This window comes from Cydia splendana, chromosome 12 (assembly GCF_910591565.1).
Source record: "Cydia splendana chromosome 12, ilCydSple1.2, whole genome shotgun sequence".
NCBI lineage: Eukaryota > Metazoa > Arthropoda > Insecta > Lepidoptera > Tortricidae > Cydia > Cydia splendana.
The window spans coordinates 20,656,830-20,678,506 of NC_085971.1; the positions used below are offsets into that span (position 1 = coordinate 20,656,830).

Consider the following 21,677-nt stretch of genomic DNA (forward strand, 5'->3'; position numbering starts at 1 on the left):
TAATATGACCAATTTTCTCTATAATGAAACATTTTTATGCAAAAAACTATCAACAAGCAATTTTACGTCAAAAAGGGGTCAGTGGACACGCATATGGGGTGAATAGTTACATCATAGGGGGTGATTAGATACCACAAAGGGGTGAAAAACCACGCCTTGGGGGTTAAAGGACACGAAAAAATATTTTTGTATCAAATAACTTTTTAACAGATATATATACTATTTGCCAATAGAGTATCAACATAATAATGACCAAATTCGATGCCTATGACAACTAAAACTTCATATTTCTATTCACCCCTTTCGTGTGTCTATCGACCCCGATTTGAGGATATGGAGAAAACAGGTAGTTTTCTTTGATTTTATCTGAATTGGGTGGGTCAAAATTGGTTTAGCAAATGCAAAATTGAAGAACTAACCAAGACTCATGAAATGATGTCAAATTTTTTAATTCTGTCATTTGGATTATTGGAGAAAATCGTCCTTGAGGTTGAAAATCGTGTCTTTTCACCCCGGTTTACGGTAGTTGTTTAATTCTTAAGTTGGTTTATTTTAATGTTAGTTCAGTTTTGTTGGTAGTTTTAATTAAAGGAATATTATAGTAAAAGTAAATAAGTACATTTATAATTAAAACTTCGGAAAAAATAAATACAAAATTCTTAATAGTTGAAACAATTTCCGTTTAAGTACTAGAAACAATTTGCAAAAATCGTAAAAGTTTAAACGAATATAATCGCATTAAAATTTTCTAATGATTATTTACACGAGTATACTTACTTCAGGCTAATAAAAAAGTAATAACTACTTACATTTGCTATGTAATTCTAAGTTGGAAGATGATATTAGCCGTTGCTCGTGAGTAATTCTTTCTTTACATACTTATGTAAAACTATAATAATAAACTCGGATAGTAGGAGATCCCCCATATAGCCGACCTTCACCAATCTGTCTGACGGATGAAACTATGAAAATATGAAAGAAAATATGTTCCAGAACATAAATAAATAGGGTTGCCTAAAGAAAAAAGGTGGTAAGGTTGCCTAAAGAAAAAAGTGAATATTTTCGGAAATAATCGCTTTGAAAGAAACAAAATGTGTGTGACAATTTTTTTATCTTTTCAACCTCATAGTGTGGGGTGTCGTTGGATAGGCCTTTCAAAATGAATAGTGGTCTTTAAACAACATTTCTTGATAAAGTGAGTCATTTCGGAAATAACCGTTTAGAAAGAAAAAAAAAAGGTTTTTCCTTCCAACTTTTGAAACATCTGTTCAAAAAATATGAAAAAAATCATGAAAATAGTGCTTAGAAAACTCAATCAAATAAAATTAAAACAAACTTGATCAGTTCAGCCGTTTACGAGTTATCGCTAAAAGTCTTCCCTTCTTATTTTAATTAAAAGCCTGGCAACCCTCATTTGTGACCGGATTTTCGCAGGCAACCCTATCCCATTGTATTTGCAATAAAATTACCATCATTTTAATGTATAATTCAAGCGTCAGACAGATGAGTACAATTGTCGACATAAAATCACCTCTTTAAACAAGGCAACCACATAATAGTGGCCTGAAAAAGATAGGCAACCTAGATGATTTATGTTGTACAAGATGTATACTTTCCATTTAAACTTATTTCGATCGTCAGACAAATCGGTGAAATTTGGCGAAAAAATATTTTTTTCAAAAATTTATTAAAAATAGCCTTGACCATATTTCTTTAGGCAACCCTATTTATTTATGTCCTGGAACATATTTTCTTTCATATTTTCATAGTTTTAGCCGTCAGACAGATTGGTGAAGGTCGACCATATATGTGGGATCTTAGACCAGGATTAATTCATCATCACCATAATCACCCAAAATAGGGTATTTGACTACTAGTCAAATCAGTTTCTTTTTTCGAACTGTCAAAATGATTTTGCTAATATGGAATTTATATGAAACACTAGCATGTGACGTCACGATCAAATGACCTACTCTTTACAGTTTTATACGGGTTTCAAAATAGAATTTATGTCTAAAAATAACTACCGTCTACGTTTATCTATTAATCTTCTGGTGATTTATTTCTTGCATGGTGTAAAATAATTTATTTTAAATACAGTCAAATACCCTATTATGCTTAAATTTAGTAGTATTACCTAATTGAACATACAATATTTTGTTAGTTGAAATTTGCTTTGGTAGAATCATGTACTTAAGTTAATTCTAGATACTATTAAATTCAACTCAAATATTATTCATACTAGTGGCTCTGTAGACCTCGCGCGGATAGCGTTAAACTAAATACATAAATATATTATTAGGGCTCCGCCGTTTTGGAAAAATATCCAAAAATTGACAGACTAGACAAAAAAAATCAAAATCGCTCTCCTTCTTGATGCGACTGGCAAATCATATTACTTTTAAGCAACCGGGTTTTTTAACCTAATTAAACCCCGCTGAATCCGAATTTGCCGGTTGCTCGATCGAAATCTTGACCGGAAATGAGATATTTGATATTAAAGGTCCCTTTTTTTAGTTTTTCGTAAATAACTCGTAAACGGTGGCCAATATAAGAAAATGTTGTTAAACGTTAATAATCTACACAATTTTTTTTATAAAAAAGATTATGTACACTTTTCGCAGGGATCAATATTTAAAAAGATAATAAAGGGGGAAAGTTAATTATAATAAATTCTAAGTTTCCTTGTTTTTATTTTTTCGTTAAGAATTTGAAAAGTATGACGCATAGCAAAAACAAATCCTATACATAAATAATAAACATAAAAATTTCTACAAAAAACATGAATAATACTTTTCGCTAGGATCAATATTTAAAAAGACAAAGCAGCGGGTAAGTTAATTATAATCAATTTTAAAGTCCCTTTTTAGTTTTTTTGTAAATAACTCGTAAACGTTGTCCCATACCAAAATAGGTTTTTATTAATAAATAATCTACATAAAATTTTCAGCAAAAAACATCTTGAACACTTTTCTCTATGATCAATATTTAAACCGATATTAAAGGAAGACAGTTAATCACAATCAGTTCACTGGTCACTGCTTTTTAGTTTTTCGTAAATAACTCGTAAACGGTGCCCCCTTGCAAAATAAATATTGAACATTAAATTGTCCACAAAAAAGGTTCTGTACACTTTTTCGCTACGATCAATATTTAATGAGGTATTAAAGGGGGTAAGTTAATTATAATCAATATCGGTTTATTATTAACCGGGCAACTAAAATATTAAACAGGAACGTTCACTGGGCATATAATAATATAATTTGGCTGTGCATTAATATTTTAGCACCAATAAATTTATATTAGCCTCAAATTTAAGCAAAATCAAGCCACCCAAAAAACTTATAGGGAACTTGAATTGATAGGTTGGCGTCTAAAATAATAAGTTGACAACTAATATTGTAAAGCGTAAAGTTGTATTTTGACGGAGCTGGCCCTGGACCCAGACCTGGACCTGGATCCGGGCTCTTATCTGGACCTTAAAGCTAGGCCTGGACCTGGACTTGGACCTGGGCCAAGACCTAGACCTGGACCTCGACCTGGACCTGATCCTGGACCCTGAACTGAACCCGTACCCGGGCTCGGACCCGGACTCGGACCTTGACCCGGAAAACCACTGATACCTTAACTAAATAAACCACTATGATTACCTACCATAAAATGTAGGTATTTATAAAGTATAATGATGCCAAACTTACTAGCCCCTCCCGCTCAAACCCCCGTACACCGCACCGCACGCGCCGTTAAGTGGGTTAGGTTAGGTTTGAACTGCGATCCTCACAGAACCGAACAAAAGTGGGTTAGGGTAGGTTAGAACTGCGAGCCTTACAGAAACGAAATGCTACTAGAAAAGTGGATTTGGTTAGGTTCGAACTGCAATCCTCACAGAACCGAACTGCTATCACAGAAGTGGGTTCATTAGGCTAAAACTGCGACTGTTACAGAAACGAAATGCTACCTACTAGAAAAGTGGGTGGTTTTACCTCCTTAAAAGTTGGTTTATTTTTCTTAAAAAATATTTTCTACTATTTTATGTCGCACTATACGAGTAAGCAGGTGCAACAAAATCGCTCTATATAATTTTTGCCAAACCGCGAGTTCTCAGTTCGGGGCGAACTACTAGTTTAAAAATAGTTATTAATGTAATTTTGCTCATTGGGTAACGCACTTTCGATATCAATTTGAAGTTTTCTGATATCATCTGTTATATTTACGGAATTATCGCCGGGCTACACTTAACGATTACACCCTGTATATTAAAGACTCAAATAACAATATTTTTACCCCCAGAGTTACACACAATGTTTTTCATCGCACTTGCAAAGAAAAAACTAAGCTAATAATTTTAAGCGAAATAATTCTTAAATACGGTGACGTTTCAGACATTCGTCCGCCATATTGTCATTTTTTGACTGGTTATGGTTAGGCATCGATGGCACGGACTCGTACCTACGCATTCAGCCACGATTGAAAATTGTGTAAAATTTAAATATTTTAATCGGCTATTAAATTAATCATATTAAATATTTTGAAACATAAACAAAACAGTTAAATTATAAACGTTAGCATTTTGAAAGTAAACCTCATTTTATACCTTGACTTTTAACAAGTTTTTACTTAGAACCTACTTAGAACCTATTGAGTTAGTGACATAAATTCAAAAAAATGCTGTATTCCCGTGGGAGTAAAATGGACTTTACCTCCCGCTGCACATGCGTGAAATAGCTCGCTTACTAAGCAAGTGTGATGAAAATAATGTAAAACATGGAAGATATTTCGATTACCGTAAAATGGGGTGAGTAGGTGCAAAACTGACATTCAAACCTCGATAACATTTTATTTTTACATATGCAAACTGAATGGTGTATATAATAAGTGTTCCGGACGTTTGTATTTTAGTTTTTATTTTATTTTGGGTAGTTCCATTTCAAAACTTTGACGATAAACAGGAAATCCCACCTCACCCCGTAGTCCCTCGTATTTGGGGTGAGTTGGGTTTTCGTACAAAGGTGATTTTGGAAGATTGTTCGATCGATTTTTTTTAAATATGAGTATTACTATAGCTCCATTTTAAATTGGAATACATTATTTTTGTAGCAGTAGCCTTAAAATCCCATCTCACCGTTTCATTCCTTCTCTCCCCATTCATAACCCAACTCTCCCCGTGAACCCTACTCACCCCATTTAACGGATTTTTGCAGTCAGGATTGCCCCGTTACACCTTACTAAAGTTAGACCAAGAAAAGATCACAGCGATTTTGATAGCCCACGCAGTGCAAGTCTTATGTGTACGTAATAATTTCATTGAAGTTGGTGTTTAAAGAAAACCTTATTTCCAGTTGCATTGGTCTTCACATTTGGTGCCACACTCATGCCCAATGTTACTGAAGAGTCTCTTATTGAGCACTGGAAATATGACCGAGAAACCCGCCGACAGGTTCTTCATGAAAAACTTTCCAAAGCCTTGGCTGAAGAGGATGCTAAGCGTGAAAAACCATGCACAGCGACTGATTGGTCTCTGGAAAATTTTTTAGAAGAATATTTGGCCGAAGCTCCCCATCATTCTCTGTACAGGCCACCCGATAACGAGACCATCGACAACCTAATAGAAAATAAAGATAAGGCACTCTTCCATCCCTACGTCTTTGAAGATTATTTCAAAAAATATGGCATAGATGAAAATAAGGAACTTGAAAAGAACGTCATTAAAACTCCAGACAATTGGAAGTTTACAGACTTCATAGAAAAATATGAGGCAAGGACGGTATGGGAACAGATCAAACAAGAAGCGCTGATCGTAGGACGCAACGATACTCATGATATAAAATTCTTCCTATTATCGAAAGGCTTGGACTCGACAGACGAGCTGCTAAGTCTCGAAGTTCCGCGTAGCGGTCGCCGGTGGAACAACCAGTGGCCAGTACCGCAGCCTCCACACGAAGACAGCTTGAAAAACGGCGACTCTAAAACCCTCATGTACCACATGAGACAAGCCATTTACCACACCAGGAACAGAATGCAGGTCATGCAACAACTAAGAGAGAAATACAGGGCTACAGCGGTGTACAAGATGGGCTACCTTTTTGCTAAAACTGATTACGAATGTAAAATTTTCGGTTCTCTCGCATTCAAAGCGTTCTCAGATTGTTCGGTGACCCGATACAAAATATTTGGAGATCATCGTGTATTCAAATCTTACCTGGATATAGCGTACAGTATTGAGCGATTGTTAGCCAAATGGTTCGATGTGGATATATATAAAGATTTACTGATATCTAACGATATCATAGCTCGGAAAGTCCTGTTAAAGGACAAGAATCTAACTACGCCTGAGATGATTGTTGAGGCTTTTAACCAAATGTTTATCGACTAAGCTGGTCTATCCCCTAGAGCCCACACATCAAAACTTGCCAACACAAATGCAATTATATTCGTCAAAATAATCATTTAAAATAGAACAGAACTATTTGTCAAGCGGACCCCAGGCTCCCATGAGCCGTGGCAAAATGCCGGGATAACGCGAGGAAAAAGAAAAAGAAGAATTGCATTTGTCTTGGCAAGGGAGAGACCTTTTTATAGGTCTCTGGGTGGCTAGGGGCAATGGTTATAAGGATTTTGCCGATTATGTAACTTTTGTTAAAGTTCTCACCATTACTCACTATATTATTTCTCGTGCTGAAAATAAAACCATATATATAAATGAGAATTTGTTTTATTGAAACTTTGAAATTTAAATATAATCTTCTAAATATATAAACGTGAAAGACCTGACTGACTGACTGACTGACTGACTTAAATCAACGCACAGCCCAAACCGCTGGGACTAGAAAGTCAAAATTTGGCAACTAGATTCCTTATAAGGTCTAGGGGTCCACTAAGAAAGGATTTTTCAAAATTCATCCCCTAAAGGAGTGAAATGGGGGTCCAAAGTTTGTATGGGGAAACAAGATTAGTTAGACTATTTTATTCCAAATTTCACAGGAGTATTCCTAAAGATAAATGAGTAAACACGTGTTTCAGGTTTTTTGAAAATTGAACCCCTAAGAGGGGGAAAAGTCCCCAATAGGGTTGATATCTCAAAATATCAATATAGGTATCGTTTTCATAGTATTTTGAGACGCTAATAACAAAAATGGCATCAAAATTAAAATTAACGTAGCCGAAGTGAACAATCATTCCCCTGGTGGGGGTGCAATGGGGTTGAAATTTCAAAATATCAATATGGGTATCATTTCCATGGTTTTGTGGGATTAGTTAGACTATTTTATTCCAAATTTCACAGGAGTATTCCTAAAGATAAATGAGTAAACACATGTTTCAGGTTTTTTGAAACTTGAACCCCTAAGAGGGGGAAAAGTCCCCAATAGGGTTGATATCTCAAAATATCAATATGGGTATCGTTTTCATAGTATTTTGAGCCGCTAATAACAAAAATGGCATCAAAATTAAAATTAACGTAGCCGAAGTGAACAATCATTCCCCTGGTGGGGGTGCAATGGGGTTGAAATTTCAAAATATCAATATGGGTATCATTTCCATGGTTTTGTGGGACGCTAATTAAAAAATTACAAAAATGGGATCTAAATTAAAATATAACGTAGCCGACGTGAACTATGGCCCCTGGTGGGGAATGCTAATTACGAAGATAGCATAGACGGTTGTAACATACACGCTGATTTACAGCCACACGTGATCCAGACTTTTGAGAATTCAATCCCTTAAAGTAAATTTTTTGAGCTACAAAATTATAAGATTACAAATACCTTCTAATAATTGAACAGTACACAAACATCGTTTTTAAAATAATTATCATCTTAAACGGTTTGTTTACATTCAAAATACCTAAAACCATTAAAGTACATAGATTATTAAAAAAACTCTCCTGCGCGTGCGAAGCCGCGGGCAAAAGCTAGTAAAAAATAAGTTCAAAAACTAAAACCGCAAACCGACTACTGCAAATCGCGCAAGAATGTAGTAAATTATATTACGTAGTATTTTTGATTAAAAAATTATAACTTTTAATATATTTCCTGTTTGATAATTTCAGATAAGAATTCTATCTTGTTTCATACTTTTTAGAGCGCGATTTGGAGTAGTCGGGTTTTAGTTTTTGAACTTATTTTTTATTTAATTAATTTTGGGGTCATGATCATGACTTCGTTACTAACTGTTTGAAGTCACTTTATATTACTTTTTCGAGGGCATCCTCAGTTCAGAAATGCACGCAGAGCGCCGCATATATCGGGCTGCGCCATCCTTTGGCATGGAGGCGCTTTCGGCGCCCGGCTTTGGAACGTGTACAGTGCGCATCGTACGTCGGGCTACGCCCGACTCTTTTAGTATGAGGGCGCCGAAGGCGCCCGGCTTTGAAACACTTACAGCGAGCTTCGTACGTCGGGCTACGCCCGACTCTTTTAGTATGACGGCGCCGAAGGCGCCCGGCTTTAGAACACGAACAGCGTGCCTCGTACGTCGGGCTACGCCCGACTATTTTAGTATGAGGGCGCCGCGCTTTGGAACGCCTACAGTGAGCTTCGTACGTCGGGCTACACCCGACTCTTTTAGTACGAGGGCGCCTTCGGCGCCCGGCTTTGGAACGCGTACAGCGAGCTTCGTACGTCGGGCTGCGCCCAACTCTTCTAGTATGAGGGCGCCGAAGGCGCCCGGCTTTGGAACGCGTACAGCCTACCTCGTACGTCGGGCTACGCCCGACTCTTTTAGTATGAGGACGCCGAAGGCGCCCGGCTTTGGAACGCGTACAGTGAGCTTCGTACGTCGGGCTACGCCCGACTATTTTAGTATGAGGGCGCCAAAGGCGCCCACTTTGGAACGCCTACAGCGAGCTTCGTACGTCGGGCTACGCCCGATTCTTTTAGTATGAGGGCGCCAAAGGCGCCCGGCTTTGGAACGCGTACAGCCTACCTCGTACGTCGGGCTACGCCCGACTCTTTTAGTATGAGGACGCCGAAGGCGCCCGGCTTTGGAACGCGTACAGTGAGCTTCGTACGTCGGGCTACGCCCGACTATTTTAGTATGAGGGCGCCAAAGGCGCCCACTTTGGAACGCCTACAGCGAGCTTCGTACGTCGGGCTACGCCCGACTCTTTTAGTATGAGGGCGCCGAAGGCGCCCGGCTTTGGAACGCGTACAGCCTACCTCGTACGTCGGGCTACGCCCGACTCTTTTAGTATGAGGGCGCCGAAGGCGCCCGGCTTTGGAACGCGTACAGCGTGCCTCGTACGTCTCTTGTACGGCTGTTTCATACATTCTGGCTGATCTGGAATTCACGTTATAAAATATTGCAGGTCATTAAAATAAAACCGGGCAAGTGCGAGTCGGACTCGCGTACGAAGGGTTCCGTACCATAATGAAAAAAAAAACGGTCACCCATCCAAGTACTGACCACGCCCGACGTTGCTTAACTTTGGTCAAAAATCACGTTTGTTGTATGGGAGCCCCATTAAATCTTTATTTTATTCTGTTTTTAGTATTTGTTGTTATAGCGGCAACAGAAATACATCATCTGTGAAAATTTCAACTGTCTAGCTATCACGGTTCGTGAGATACAGCCTGGTGACAGACAGACGGACGGACGGACGGACGGACGAACGGACGGACGGACGGACGGACAGCGAAGTCTTAGTAATAGGGTCCCGTTTTACCTTTTGGGTACGGAACCCTAAAAATATTAATAATTTATATAGGTATAATGCAAACAATCTGTATTTAGCTTGATTTTATGTGTCGTATTAATGTCGTAGTACTTGTAAAAAATATATCGTTATCTTTTAATAAGAAAATATTATCTTCACTTAAAATGTTATCATCTCTCAAACGTTAAAATATTAATTTACTTTCTTTTCTCATAAAATATAAATCTTCTTCTTTAAAAACATTTACCTATTCTTCATCTTTAAAACATTAACTCTTGAACTTTAAAATATTTAGTACTTATTCAACTTTAAAATATTCACTCTCGCTGTTTATAGTTACAGTACTCTACAAATCTTGTAATAAAAATAACTAATGCCGTATTAAGACGGAGTCCTAAGCTCCTAACATAATTAATGGGAATGGTTACCCAGGGCATGGTCACCCTATAATCAATACTTCATGGGCTACGCTCCCGTGCGTACCCGAACTTCATAACTATACGTGGGATTGGTTACCCAAGGGCATGGTCACCCTAAAATACAATAATAGCGGCATATCAGGCCAGGCTGTACGGCTCTGCCTGTACCTAGAGACACAAATACATTAAGACAATAAGTCTCCTACAACTTTCTCGGAGGATACTGTATATCACACTATGATCAAGTATGAAGGACTAGTGCTCTAGCTATAAGGTCACTTTTATAAATAAATGTGCCTAAACTCCTTAAAACTTCTCAAACTTTTACCGTACTGTAAGCTTTCTATAAAATAAATACTATTATTTAACTTCCAAAATTCAAAAAAAAATACGATGTAATAAATTAAACTTTCGCTGTATATCAGGTGATCAGTCCGACACGTAGCTAAAGTATTAATCATTACTCAAAAACAATTAAATAATTTTATTGAATTGAGTTGTTAATTATTTAATCGTTATGCGATGTATCAAATTTCATTCATCGCTTATTAAAATATTCTAACTCGCGGCAAAGTCTTGCGGCCTAGTTAAGTTTTCTGTCGACGTGCGCACAACGTGTGGCACGCGCTGCAAATTGCAACATACATGATTGAGGACACTATTCGACACTTTTAATTTCTATATTATATTATGACTTCTTATGAAAATTATTTATGCTCGAACGAAATTGAGTTTAGCGATAACCTTTAATAATTATGAATGACTAGCTTTTGCCCGCGGCTTCGCACGCGCAGGAGAGTTTTTTTAATAATCTATGTACTTTAATGGTTTTAGGTATTTTGAATGTAAACAAACCGTTTAAGATGATAATTATTTTAAAAACGATGTTTGTGTACTGTTCAATTATTAGAAGGTATTTGTAATCTTATAATTTTGTAGCTCAAAAAATTTACTTTAAGGGATTGAATTCTCAAAAGTCTGGATCACGTGTGGCTGTAAATCAGCGTGTATGTTACAACCGTCTATGCTATCTTCGTAATTAGCATTCCCCACCAGGGGCCATAGTTCACGTCGGCTACGTTATATTTTAATTTTGATCCCATTTTTGTAATTTTTTAATTAGCGTCCCACAAAACCATGGAAATGATACCCATATTGATATTTTGAAATTTCAACCCCATTGCACCCCCACCAGGGGGATGATTGTTCACCTCGGCTACGTTAATTTTAATTTTGATGCCATTTTTGTTATTATCGGCTCAAAATACTATGAAAACGATACCCATATTGATATTTTGAGATATCAACCCTATTGGGGACTTTTCCCCCTCTTAGGGGTTCAAGTTTCAAAAAACCTGAAACACGTGTTTACTCATTTATCTTTAGGAATACTCCTGTGAAATTTGGAATAAAATAGTCTAACTAATCTTGTTTCCCCATACAAACTTTGGACCCCCATTTCACTCCTTTAGGGGATGAATTTTGAAAAATCCTTTCTTAGTGGACCCCTAGACCTTATAAGGAATCTAGCTGCCAAATTTTGACTTTCTAGTCCCAGCGGTTTGGGCTGTGCGTTGATTTAAGTCAGTCAGTCAGGTCTTTCACGTTTATATATTTAGACTAGCTTTTGCCCGCGGCTTCGCACGCGCAGGAGAGTTTTTTTAATAATCTATGTACTTTAATGGTTTTAGGTATTTTGAATGTAAACAAACCGTTTAAGATGATAATTATTTTAAAAACGATGTTTGTGTACTGTTCAATTATTAGAAGGTATTTGTAATCTTATAATTTTGTAGCTCAAAAAATTTACTTTAAGGGATTGAATTCTCAAAAGTCTGGATCACGTGTGGCTGTAAATCAGCGTGTATGTTACAACCGTCTATGCTATCTTCGTAATTAGCATTCCCCACCAGGGGCCATAGTTCACGTCGGCTACGTTATATTTTAATTTTGATCCCATTTTTGTAATTTTTTAATTAGCGTCCCACAAAACCATGGAAATGATACCCATATTGATATTTTGAAATTTCAACCCCATTGCACCCCCACCAGGGGAATGATTGTTCACTTCGGCTACGTTAATTTTAATTTAGATGCCATTTTTGTTATTAGCGGCTCAAAATACTATGAAAACGATACCCATATTGATATTTTGAGATATCAACCCTATTGGGGACTTTTCCCCCTCTTAGGGGTTCAAGTTTCAAAAAACCTGAAACATGTGTTTACTCATTTATCTTTAGGAATACTCCTGTGAAATTTGGAATAAAATAGTCTAACTAATCCCACAAAACCATGGAAATGATACCCATATTGATATTTTGAAATTTCAACCCCATTGCACCCCCACCAGGGGAATGATTGTTCACTTCGGCTACGTTAATTTTAATTTTGATGCCATTTTTGTTATTAGCGTCTCAAAATACTATGAAAACGATACCTATATTGATATTTTGAGATATCAACCCTATTGGGGACTTTTCCCCCTCTTAGGGGTTCAATTTTCAAAAAACCTGAAACACGTGTTTACTCATTTATCTTTAGGAATACTCTTGTGAAATTTGGAATAAAATAGTCTAACTAATCTTGTTTCCCCATACAAACTTTGGACCCCCATTTCACTCCTTTAGGGGATGAATTTTGAAAAATCCTTTCTTAGTGGACCCCTAGACCTTATAAGGAATCCAGTTGCCAAATTTTGACTTTCTAGTCCCAGCGGTTTGGGCTGTGCGTTGATTTAAGTCAGTCAGTCAGTCAGTCAGTCAGTCAGGTCTTTCACGTTTATATATTTAGATTTTACTTAATTTAGGTATTTAAACTATTTTTAGATACTAATATAAGTTACAAATCTAAGTTCAATATAACATGACATTCTTTTTCACTTAAGTTTATCCTAGCTTCATATTGTTTTAACATGAGTTTTTTTTTAAATTTGGACTTAAATACATTTTTGCTGGTGCTTTTCCTAATATTTAAGGGTATGTTGTTATAGATTTTAGGAACAAGATAGGATATAATTTTTTTTTTTTTTTTTTTGAATTTTTTTTTTTTTATTTACATACAATATATATACAGTGGTACTACTAAACTAAATTAATAACTAGCTTAAATCTAAAATAGGCCCTTGAGGCATTGTACCAAGGATGCTGGCGGCATTTCCTCGCTGTATCGCAATGCTGATACGTTGTGCGAGGTAGCCGCCAGCTCTTCGGTCACCAGTTACGTCAACCAGACGCTTCGCGATTTCTGCGAACAACTTATGCGCGCTGGGACCCCATGGACCTAGAGTTTCAACTCCAAATGGTACAAAATGGTACTCTCTACCGAGGCTCTTATATTTGTTACGTTTTAGAATTTCGGTGCTTTCCGCCGCTCCGCCCGCTTTTACAGTAGTCCGTTGGAGGTGGGACGGTGCCAGTGTGTCTACGCATTAATTGAATAAATAACAAAGTGCTAAAATCTTGTAGACTACTTATCTATTATTCTATTTATTTATTTTTCCTATTAGGTACATTTGACATTTCCTTTTGTTTATTAAATATTAAGCGTTTGCAGTGTCTTTTAAATGTAATCAAACAACGTTTATATCTAATAGGTGGTGGTATATTGTTCCATACTTTTGAGGCAGCGTACCTAAAGCTCCCCTTAAACCCTGCATATTTATGCTAAAACACTATTAAATTGAGCTTTATTGTCTCTCGTGTGGGGTATCGATTTTCTTTGTGGAGGGATAGTTTCTCAAAAAGATAATTCGGTTTCTTAGTAGGTATACACTACTCTATGTGTCAAGCATGCTATGTGAAGTTCCCTTCGCGACTCCATGTTAAGTATCCCTTTCTCAGCCAGGATTGGAGATATGTGAGCCCTTTTTGGGCCATTTACACAAAATCGTACGCAGGCATTTTGAACCCTCTGAATGGCGCGCTTAGTATATTTGTGCAGCCTTGGCCCGTACACTGTGTCACAATAGTTAAAGGGATATAATACGAGTAAATCAGTAAGGATGACTCTTATCTTATATTCTAGATGTTTGCGTATATTATGTATACAGCACCTTTAGTTTAAAAAAGGCATTCTTTATTTTCATATTTATATGGTCAATATATCTTAGCTGCTCATCCATAACTAGACCCAAATTTCTAGCCTCAGTTACTCTTTCAAGTACCTCGTTGTTTATTACTATATTTAGATTCTGACTAATAACATTGCTTACTTTTTGTTTAGTGCCCATTACTAGATATTTAGTTTTGGCCGCATTCAAGACAAGGGTGTTTTTATGTGACCATTCATTAATAGCTTTTAGGTCATTATTTAGCTCAATGATAGCAAGTTCCGAGTCCTTGGCCTAAAATGACTTATAAATTTGCGTGTCCTCTGCATAAAGATGGGCTTTGCTGTGTTTTAGAACCTTCACTATGTCCGCCGTAAACGTTACAAGTAGAAGAGGGCTGAGTATTGAACCCTGTGGTACACCTCGTCTTAGCTCCATTATTTGTGACACTATGGGGTTTCCGTTTTGGTCCTCAGATATTACTTGCTGTTTCCTTTTAGTGAGAAATAATTTATACCATTCTACAGCATTATCTGACAAACCGTAATACGATAACTTTGCAAGAAGTAGTTGGGGGTTCAGGCAATCGAAAGCTCTTGAGAAGTCTAATAGAACAAGTATAGAGCTTCTTCCTTCATCGGAAGCTGCTAAAATATCGTCACTAACATGTGCCAGAGCCGTGGAAGTTCCATGCCCAACACGAAACCCCGACTGTACTGTAGGAAGGCAGCTGTTCTCTTCTAGATCTTAAATTGTTTCTCGACGACTCGCTCTAAGACTTTAGAAAGCACGGGTAGAAAACTGATTGGCCGTAAATCTTTTAGTTGCTCAACTTTTCCACTCTTAGGTATCGGCTTAACTAAAGCGAGCTCCATGTCTCGGGAAAGGTTTTAGACTCTATGGATGTATTTATGACGGCAGTAATCACTGTAAGTGTGTTAGGAAGAGTGAGGTGGATCATCTCGATGGAGATTTGGTCCTGTCCACATGCGTTAGTTTTGATGCTGTCCAAATTCTCTTTAACATCTTTTTCAGTGGTAGGGAGAATATTAAACTGTGGTGTTTTTCGCTCGGCTCTTTCCCTGCAGAAATAGGAAATCAGATCAGGACATGGTGTGTCGCTTCCCGATACATTCAGAAAAAAGTTGTTCATTTCATCTGGATTATTTAGATGGGTGGGGATACTATCTCCACAGGGATCATTGAAGATACATAATTAACTCACATTTATAAACGGGTCTAATGCGAAATTTATTCAATTACCTTTATTTACCGACGTTTCGACACAGGTTTCACTGGTCATGGTCGCGGCTAACTGATGTCCCAATAAAAAGTAAGTAAGTAAGTTAGTTAGTAGTGTAAGTTTTAAATATTATATCATTGAAGATAGTCGTCTTTTTTAGATGTGACCATAACAATTTAGGTTTTATTTTATTTTTATTTACGTAGTGGGTGAAATATGCTTCTTTCTCTCGTTCAATGCTTAAGGTAACCAGATTTCTCAGCTGTTTATAATAGTTTTTATGCCTGTCTAAATTAGAATTATGCGCTCTTTTAAATGCTTCATCACGAAGTGACATCACGAATTTGATATTATCAGTTATCCATGGACATATTTTGTCTGCAATGCGTTTGCGTCTTAGAGGGCTGTTCTTATCAAATATTGCAAGAAGAAAACGATTAAACATTGAAACCATGTATTTACATCACTTTCTTCGAGTATCTTATGCCACGGGGTCCAAACTATATCGGATTCCAGAGTTATTATGTCAATATCTTTTAAGTTTCTAGTTAATGACTAAAAAATAAAAAAAAGAAGAAGAAGAAGTGGGTTGTCATGTATTTCCGGGTCGCTGAACCGATTAGAGGAATCAGTTATAACCAAGTCTAGTAGCGATTGAGACGTATCGGAAACGCGTGTTGGGCTCCCTACTAATTGTTTCATATTATGTTGGTATTGTTGGTTAATAAACGACAAAAGTTTACGTGAGCTGACCGATTGGGTTTGCATTAAATCAACATTGAAATGCGTAAAGAGACATGTGAAGTTACAATCTGAAAAGAAGTTTATAGATTCGCTCAGTGCGTCAAATATTTCTGTAAGTGTTAACGAGGGTGGTCTATACACCGTGCCAATAGCTAATCGCGCTCCCGGCAACGTAACCTCAAGCCACATCTGCTCTAACGCAGATACAGGCTGTGCGCGCACTCGTACATTTAAACCTCGTCGCACGTAAAAACCTACACCGCCACTGCTTCTATTGTCGGATCGCGGAAAGAGCTTTAATGCCTACGTAGCCAGGTATGCACGGTGCGGTTTTTTCGGCGCCTTTCTTTATCCATGTTTCATTAAGAGCCAGAATGTCCAGTTTGTGCCGCAGAACCGACCCCAGAAGTTCATCCCGACCTGTGCTTAGGGACCTCACATTTAGCAAACCAAGCTTCAAACAATTACTCTTTGACATTTCTTTCGTATACATAAGGACCGCTGTATTGAAGAACTTTCAACCACTCGCTTTGCAGCTTAAGATTGTTCAATAAGCATGGGTAATATATATATCGGTATTCGTTAAAGAGGCGAAAAATATTATGCTACAGGATTTACGGATACTACAATGTAGAGGTATGGCTACGACTTTATAACTAGATGATGATAGAATGAGAGATAGATGAAAACCCATAAAAACATCCGGCAACATTCGCTTAAGCCTATAATTTTTCCAGTTTGGTTTTTGTCAATATATTTATTCAAAATATTCAGCCAACAATTACACTGGCAAAAACCTGTTTGATGTCTATTTCCGACTTAATGCGTCGTGCGGCAGAATCCTTATTACGACGAGCGTATACTCGCCCGTCTCTCGTCCAGTGATATTCCCAGTTTAGCCGCTTGCACTCTCGTCAGGTCTGGTAAAAACGCGGTTCATTAACGTAAAACCTGCTCGGATTACCCGGCAGACCAAAGTCCGAAGTGTCGACTGCACGGCGAACACGCGCAGCTTTCAATAACTCGGTGCGAGGACCTCGGCGGGCGAGCCGTACTACAAGTGGGCGTGGACGCACGCTCGCTGCAGCACCGGGTCCGCCAGCAACGCTTGGGGTGTTCCCAGCCTCAGAGGTTGGTGGTGATTGTCGGTGCGCACCCACACGTTCGGCAAATACGACGTCACGATCCTCCAGGCCGACACCTAGTTTTCTAGCAACTAGGCACACAATGTGGGATGTATTCTCGTTTTGCTGTTCCGGGATGCCTGTTATTTCAAGGTCGTTGAGGAGCAAGTCCTGGCCTCGGTCGTTGAGCTCCAGTTTTAGGGCCTCGACGGTCGCTGTCAACTCGCTGCTTGCGGAGGCTGCCGGCTGCTCCTCAATCCGACGTTCTACTCTCGCCTCCACCAGGCCTCCGTCACACGCTCAAGGCCACGCGCTATATGCCTACCGCTCGGCGTATCGTCGACGATACAACCGACAGAGGGCCGCCGAACGCCCGCCTCAGCGCTTGCACCACATTGCACCGCGCGTTTCCCGCGCTTATGCTTCGAAATGCCGAAACCACGTAATTATTGTGCAGTAGATGGGTGAAAAAGTCAAAAAAACAAAGGAAAATGCCTATAATAAAAATTCATCTTTTTAAAGGTCCCACCTGAAACGTTTAATAATTATATTGAAGGGTTAGAAAAAGTATTTTTAAATAATTTTGACGACGTAAGTAATAATTAATCGGCCTGGTAGCACCGTATTACAACTTTTAAAAACCGTTGATGGTCTGTTGCTTTGCTCCTGGATATTTATTAAAATTATTTACGCGATTTAGGATACATATTTTCAACTATAAAATTTTAATAACAGAGAATTCCGAGAAGTGAAAAAATTATAAATCATTATATTAAAACTAAAACATATTTAATTCGCAACATTCGTTTTATTACCATAATCATCATAGGTAGGGTAGCTACAACCCTAGCGCATTCTTACGAAGACGCGTTGGCACGTGACTCGAACGGCGGGCAGCACAGTCTCGACTCTTTGTGCGCGTACTTATGGTACATTTCTTCTTATCCTGAGCAGCAGGTATTATTATTAAGGTTTTGTAGGCTATTATAGCGTAGGTATTTTTGCTTTTGTTTGGGAATGAAGTATCTGTTACGTAGTAACTATTTATTAATCTGTGCCTCCACGGCCCCGATACGGCTTGAGTAGCCCTCAACCATTTCGCGCATCTCCGCCATCTCGCGTCGAAGGCCCGTAGCTTCTTCGCGTACGGTCCCTAGTTCCGTCGTTCGTCGTCGTAAAGACGACCAGGAGAAACACCGGCGTGAGCGGCTCAGGGGTCGAGAGGTGTGCGCCGCTTTCTACTCAGTAGGTATTAACAGCCACTGTGTCAACTCACGTCTTATGAATATAGATGCATAAGACGCGAGCAACAATTACTTCAGAGTTTGTTATTATATTTAGATTTTAGAACAACACAATAGATTATACGAAGTTCGTATGTATAAACATTATACAAAAAACTGTTTACTATTTTCACTAAATATCCCTTAATTTCCTGTAATACGTAGTTTAAATAACATTTTAGTAGGAACGCTCCTTGATCTCTAGTTAAAAATGTTGATTGTAGTAATATATAATATAATATATAATATTTTAGCCTATATGCGTTCCACTGCTGGGCACAGGCCTCCCCTCAAGCATGAGAGGGTTTGGGCTATAGTCCCCACGCTAGCGCAATGCGGATTGGGGACTTCACATACACCTTTGAATTTCTTCGCAGATGTATGCAGGTTTCCTCACGATGTTTTCCATCACCGAAAAGCTAGTGGTAAATATCAAATGATATTTCGTACATAAGTTCCGAAAAACTCATTGGTACGAGCCAGGATTTGAACCCGCTACCTCCGGATTAAAAGTCGGGCGTCATATCCACTCGGCCACCACCACCTGTAGTAATTATAACAAAAGTCAATCTCGCGAAATTATGTAGGGTCAGTTGTTCTACATTGAAACAAACGAACACAGTGAAACTTTGCGATATCTCGGAAACTAAGAGTTACCAGCTAGTGCCGTCTGTCAAGCAAGGGCAGGCTTAGGGACCCCCAGCACCTCACCAATATTCGAGCGCGCCTCGGAGAAGGAGCACGTTGCTACGAGCGTTATTGTGAATTCTTGCGGCAAAAGTATTTTTTTTTATTTATGTTTCGCAATTTTTAACCAAGATATAGAATCGAGTTTGGCGATATTTAATTTTTTGTTGTATTCTATGTGTATTTAAGTTTATTTGGAGCTAAATATTGTTAAATTTGGTTCACTCTTTGGTGCAGTTTTTTTAAATTGTTTTAAAAAACACCCCCTTGTCTCACAATGAAATATTTGTATGTAGTATACAATGAAACAGGTCTAATGTTTGATGAAACATGATGTTAACTGAACACCATTTTACCAGTACACAATAAAACAAACTCATTATTTTTTTAAATAATTAAAGAATATGTGCGAAATTTGTGAAAGTAAAACACCGTGGATATTGATAATAATTTGTCTATCATATGGCAAAATATAAGATAAGTACTTAACTTTAGAAACGGCTGAGATAGGATGGTTTATATGTTGAATGTTTCATTGATGGCAAGGTTATAGGTCACTTGTCGAACAAAGAAACAGTCGTTTATAAAACACTATGTTACTAAAAAGTGTATGATATCAAGCATGCAGGTGCTCAAAACCCTCCCGCGTCCACCTAGTTGGCAATCATGCTCGTGGACATAAAAGGCGTGCCTTTCTCGCAGCATGACGTACGTGCCGACCAGATTCTCGATTTACAATGAAACTCAAGTTGTATACAATGAAACAAGTCTTTCGCTTTTATATATTTCAGCAATCTTATAATCATTTCATATGTCGGAAACCTTTTAAATAACCAATTTCAGCCTACCACTATGTTCTCCTTTCCTTTCTCATTAATTGATTGAAAGCATATATGTATTAATGTCACTTATTTTATAACACCGTTTCAATGTTTATTAACGATGTTTCATGGTAGACTAAAATTATTACATCTGTTTCACTGTAAAAAATAGAGTGTTTCATTGAAAACATGCACAAGTACACAATGAAACAAAACTCATATTTAAAAAAAGGTTCATAATACAAAAACTGTTAAAGATAAGTAGAAACCAAGAATGCCATACGATAGCCAACTAAATTGTTTATCTTCATGCGAAATATCACACTCATAACTTTAAAAACACCAGAAATAGGAAGGTTTCAACTTTTAGTGTTTCATTGATCAACAAGTTACCCTACAGTTTTCTTCTTCTTTGTTCCTTCAGGTTCCTTTGCCTTTGTTAGAAATGGCTAAGAAAGTGTTGTTCCTATATGTCCAGTCCATGATCGGCTTCCCCATCAGATTTCTTATATCCTCAGCTGATGTAGTGGCCGCAACCAAATGAAATCCCTTGTAACTTACCCCGTTTAGCGAGTTGGGTATTATCAGCGATGTGTGTTTCCAGAAGGAGGACTATGTCAACCCCGTTGTCACGTAATATTTTGCTTAGGCCGTTTCAGAATTGCTGACCATGAGGTTAAAAACTTTATTGATGGAATTTTATGGTCTTGGTAAAGATAGTGATAGATTGTCGTGGACTTTAGAATTTGGAGGAATACGGAGAATCCGGGAACTGGAGCCGATACTGCGGTGTGCGGTTCTAAACAAAATTTATACTCGCAGGTGACTTACCCGTTCGTCCGTCGTCCTTTGTCCTTGAAATCCAAGAGCGGTGTAATATTATGTTGTAGCGGGCGGAGCGATATATTTATATATTAAACTGCAGGATTCTTCTTATAATATCACGAAGGAAATCAGTACTTGATGCGGCGATTTTCAATATTGAAGTCTGTTGTCAGTAAGTCAGTATGTCAACGTCATGTCTACGTGGCTAGCAGTCACCGTAGAGTTTTTGATTTAAAATAGGTCGAAAGGGAATTTGGCGCAGTAGCGCCACCATGCTCCCGGCCTTGAAATGCGGAGAATTTCAAAAATAAAATGATATGATGCGGTAAATGAATTTATATATATATAAGGAAGAGGAAGGAACAGATTATTGCGAAGGCAGCGGATAAAGTTTTACAATAGGGCGTTTAAATAGCCCACCAGCGGTTTTAACAGTAGCGACCCGAACTACACCATCTAGTCCAGGAAGTGTGGCAGTAATAATGCCAAGCGGCCAATGTAAGGGCGGTATGTCATCATCACCCATCAGAACCACAGTGCCTTGGACAACCGGACGGTCTGGAGTGCACCACTTGTTCCGAACTTGCAGTGTGTCCAAATACTCCAAACGCCATTTTTTCCAATAGGAATGCACAATCGATTCCAGCAATCTTTTCCGATTGTTGAGGTTACGACACTCGGTAGACAGGTCAGTCGCGGGTAAGTATTGGAGCGGTGTAGACATCAAAAAATGAGCGGGAGTTAATACTTCGGGATGCGGATCCGAAGATAAAACAGTGAGCGGACGAGTGTTAAGTATACATTCGATTTGAACGAGCACGGTTGACA

General features: G+C 38.2%; 1 protein-coding gene across 2 annotated transcripts in view; it reads left to right on the forward strand.

Moving 5' to 3' along the window:
* The first annotated feature begins 731 nt into the window (after positions 1-731).
* The window catches only part of LOC134795699 (uncharacterized), a 41,844-nt gene continuing 20,898 nt past the window's right edge, over positions 732-21,677 (forward strand). Inside the window, exons 1-2 of one of the 2 annotated variants that reach the window (XM_063767632.1) lie at positions 760-855; positions 5,340-6,695. In XM_063767632.1, the coding sequence (XP_063623702.1) occupies positions 837-855; positions 5,340-6,373 (1,053 nt within the window). In that variant the 5' untranslated portion in view covers positions 760-836 and the 3' untranslated portion in view covers positions 6,374-6,695. Of the gene's footprint in view, positions 856-5,339; positions 6,696-21,677 lie in introns of those variants that run through there. The other variant, XM_063767633.1, reaches the window with a different exon arrangement.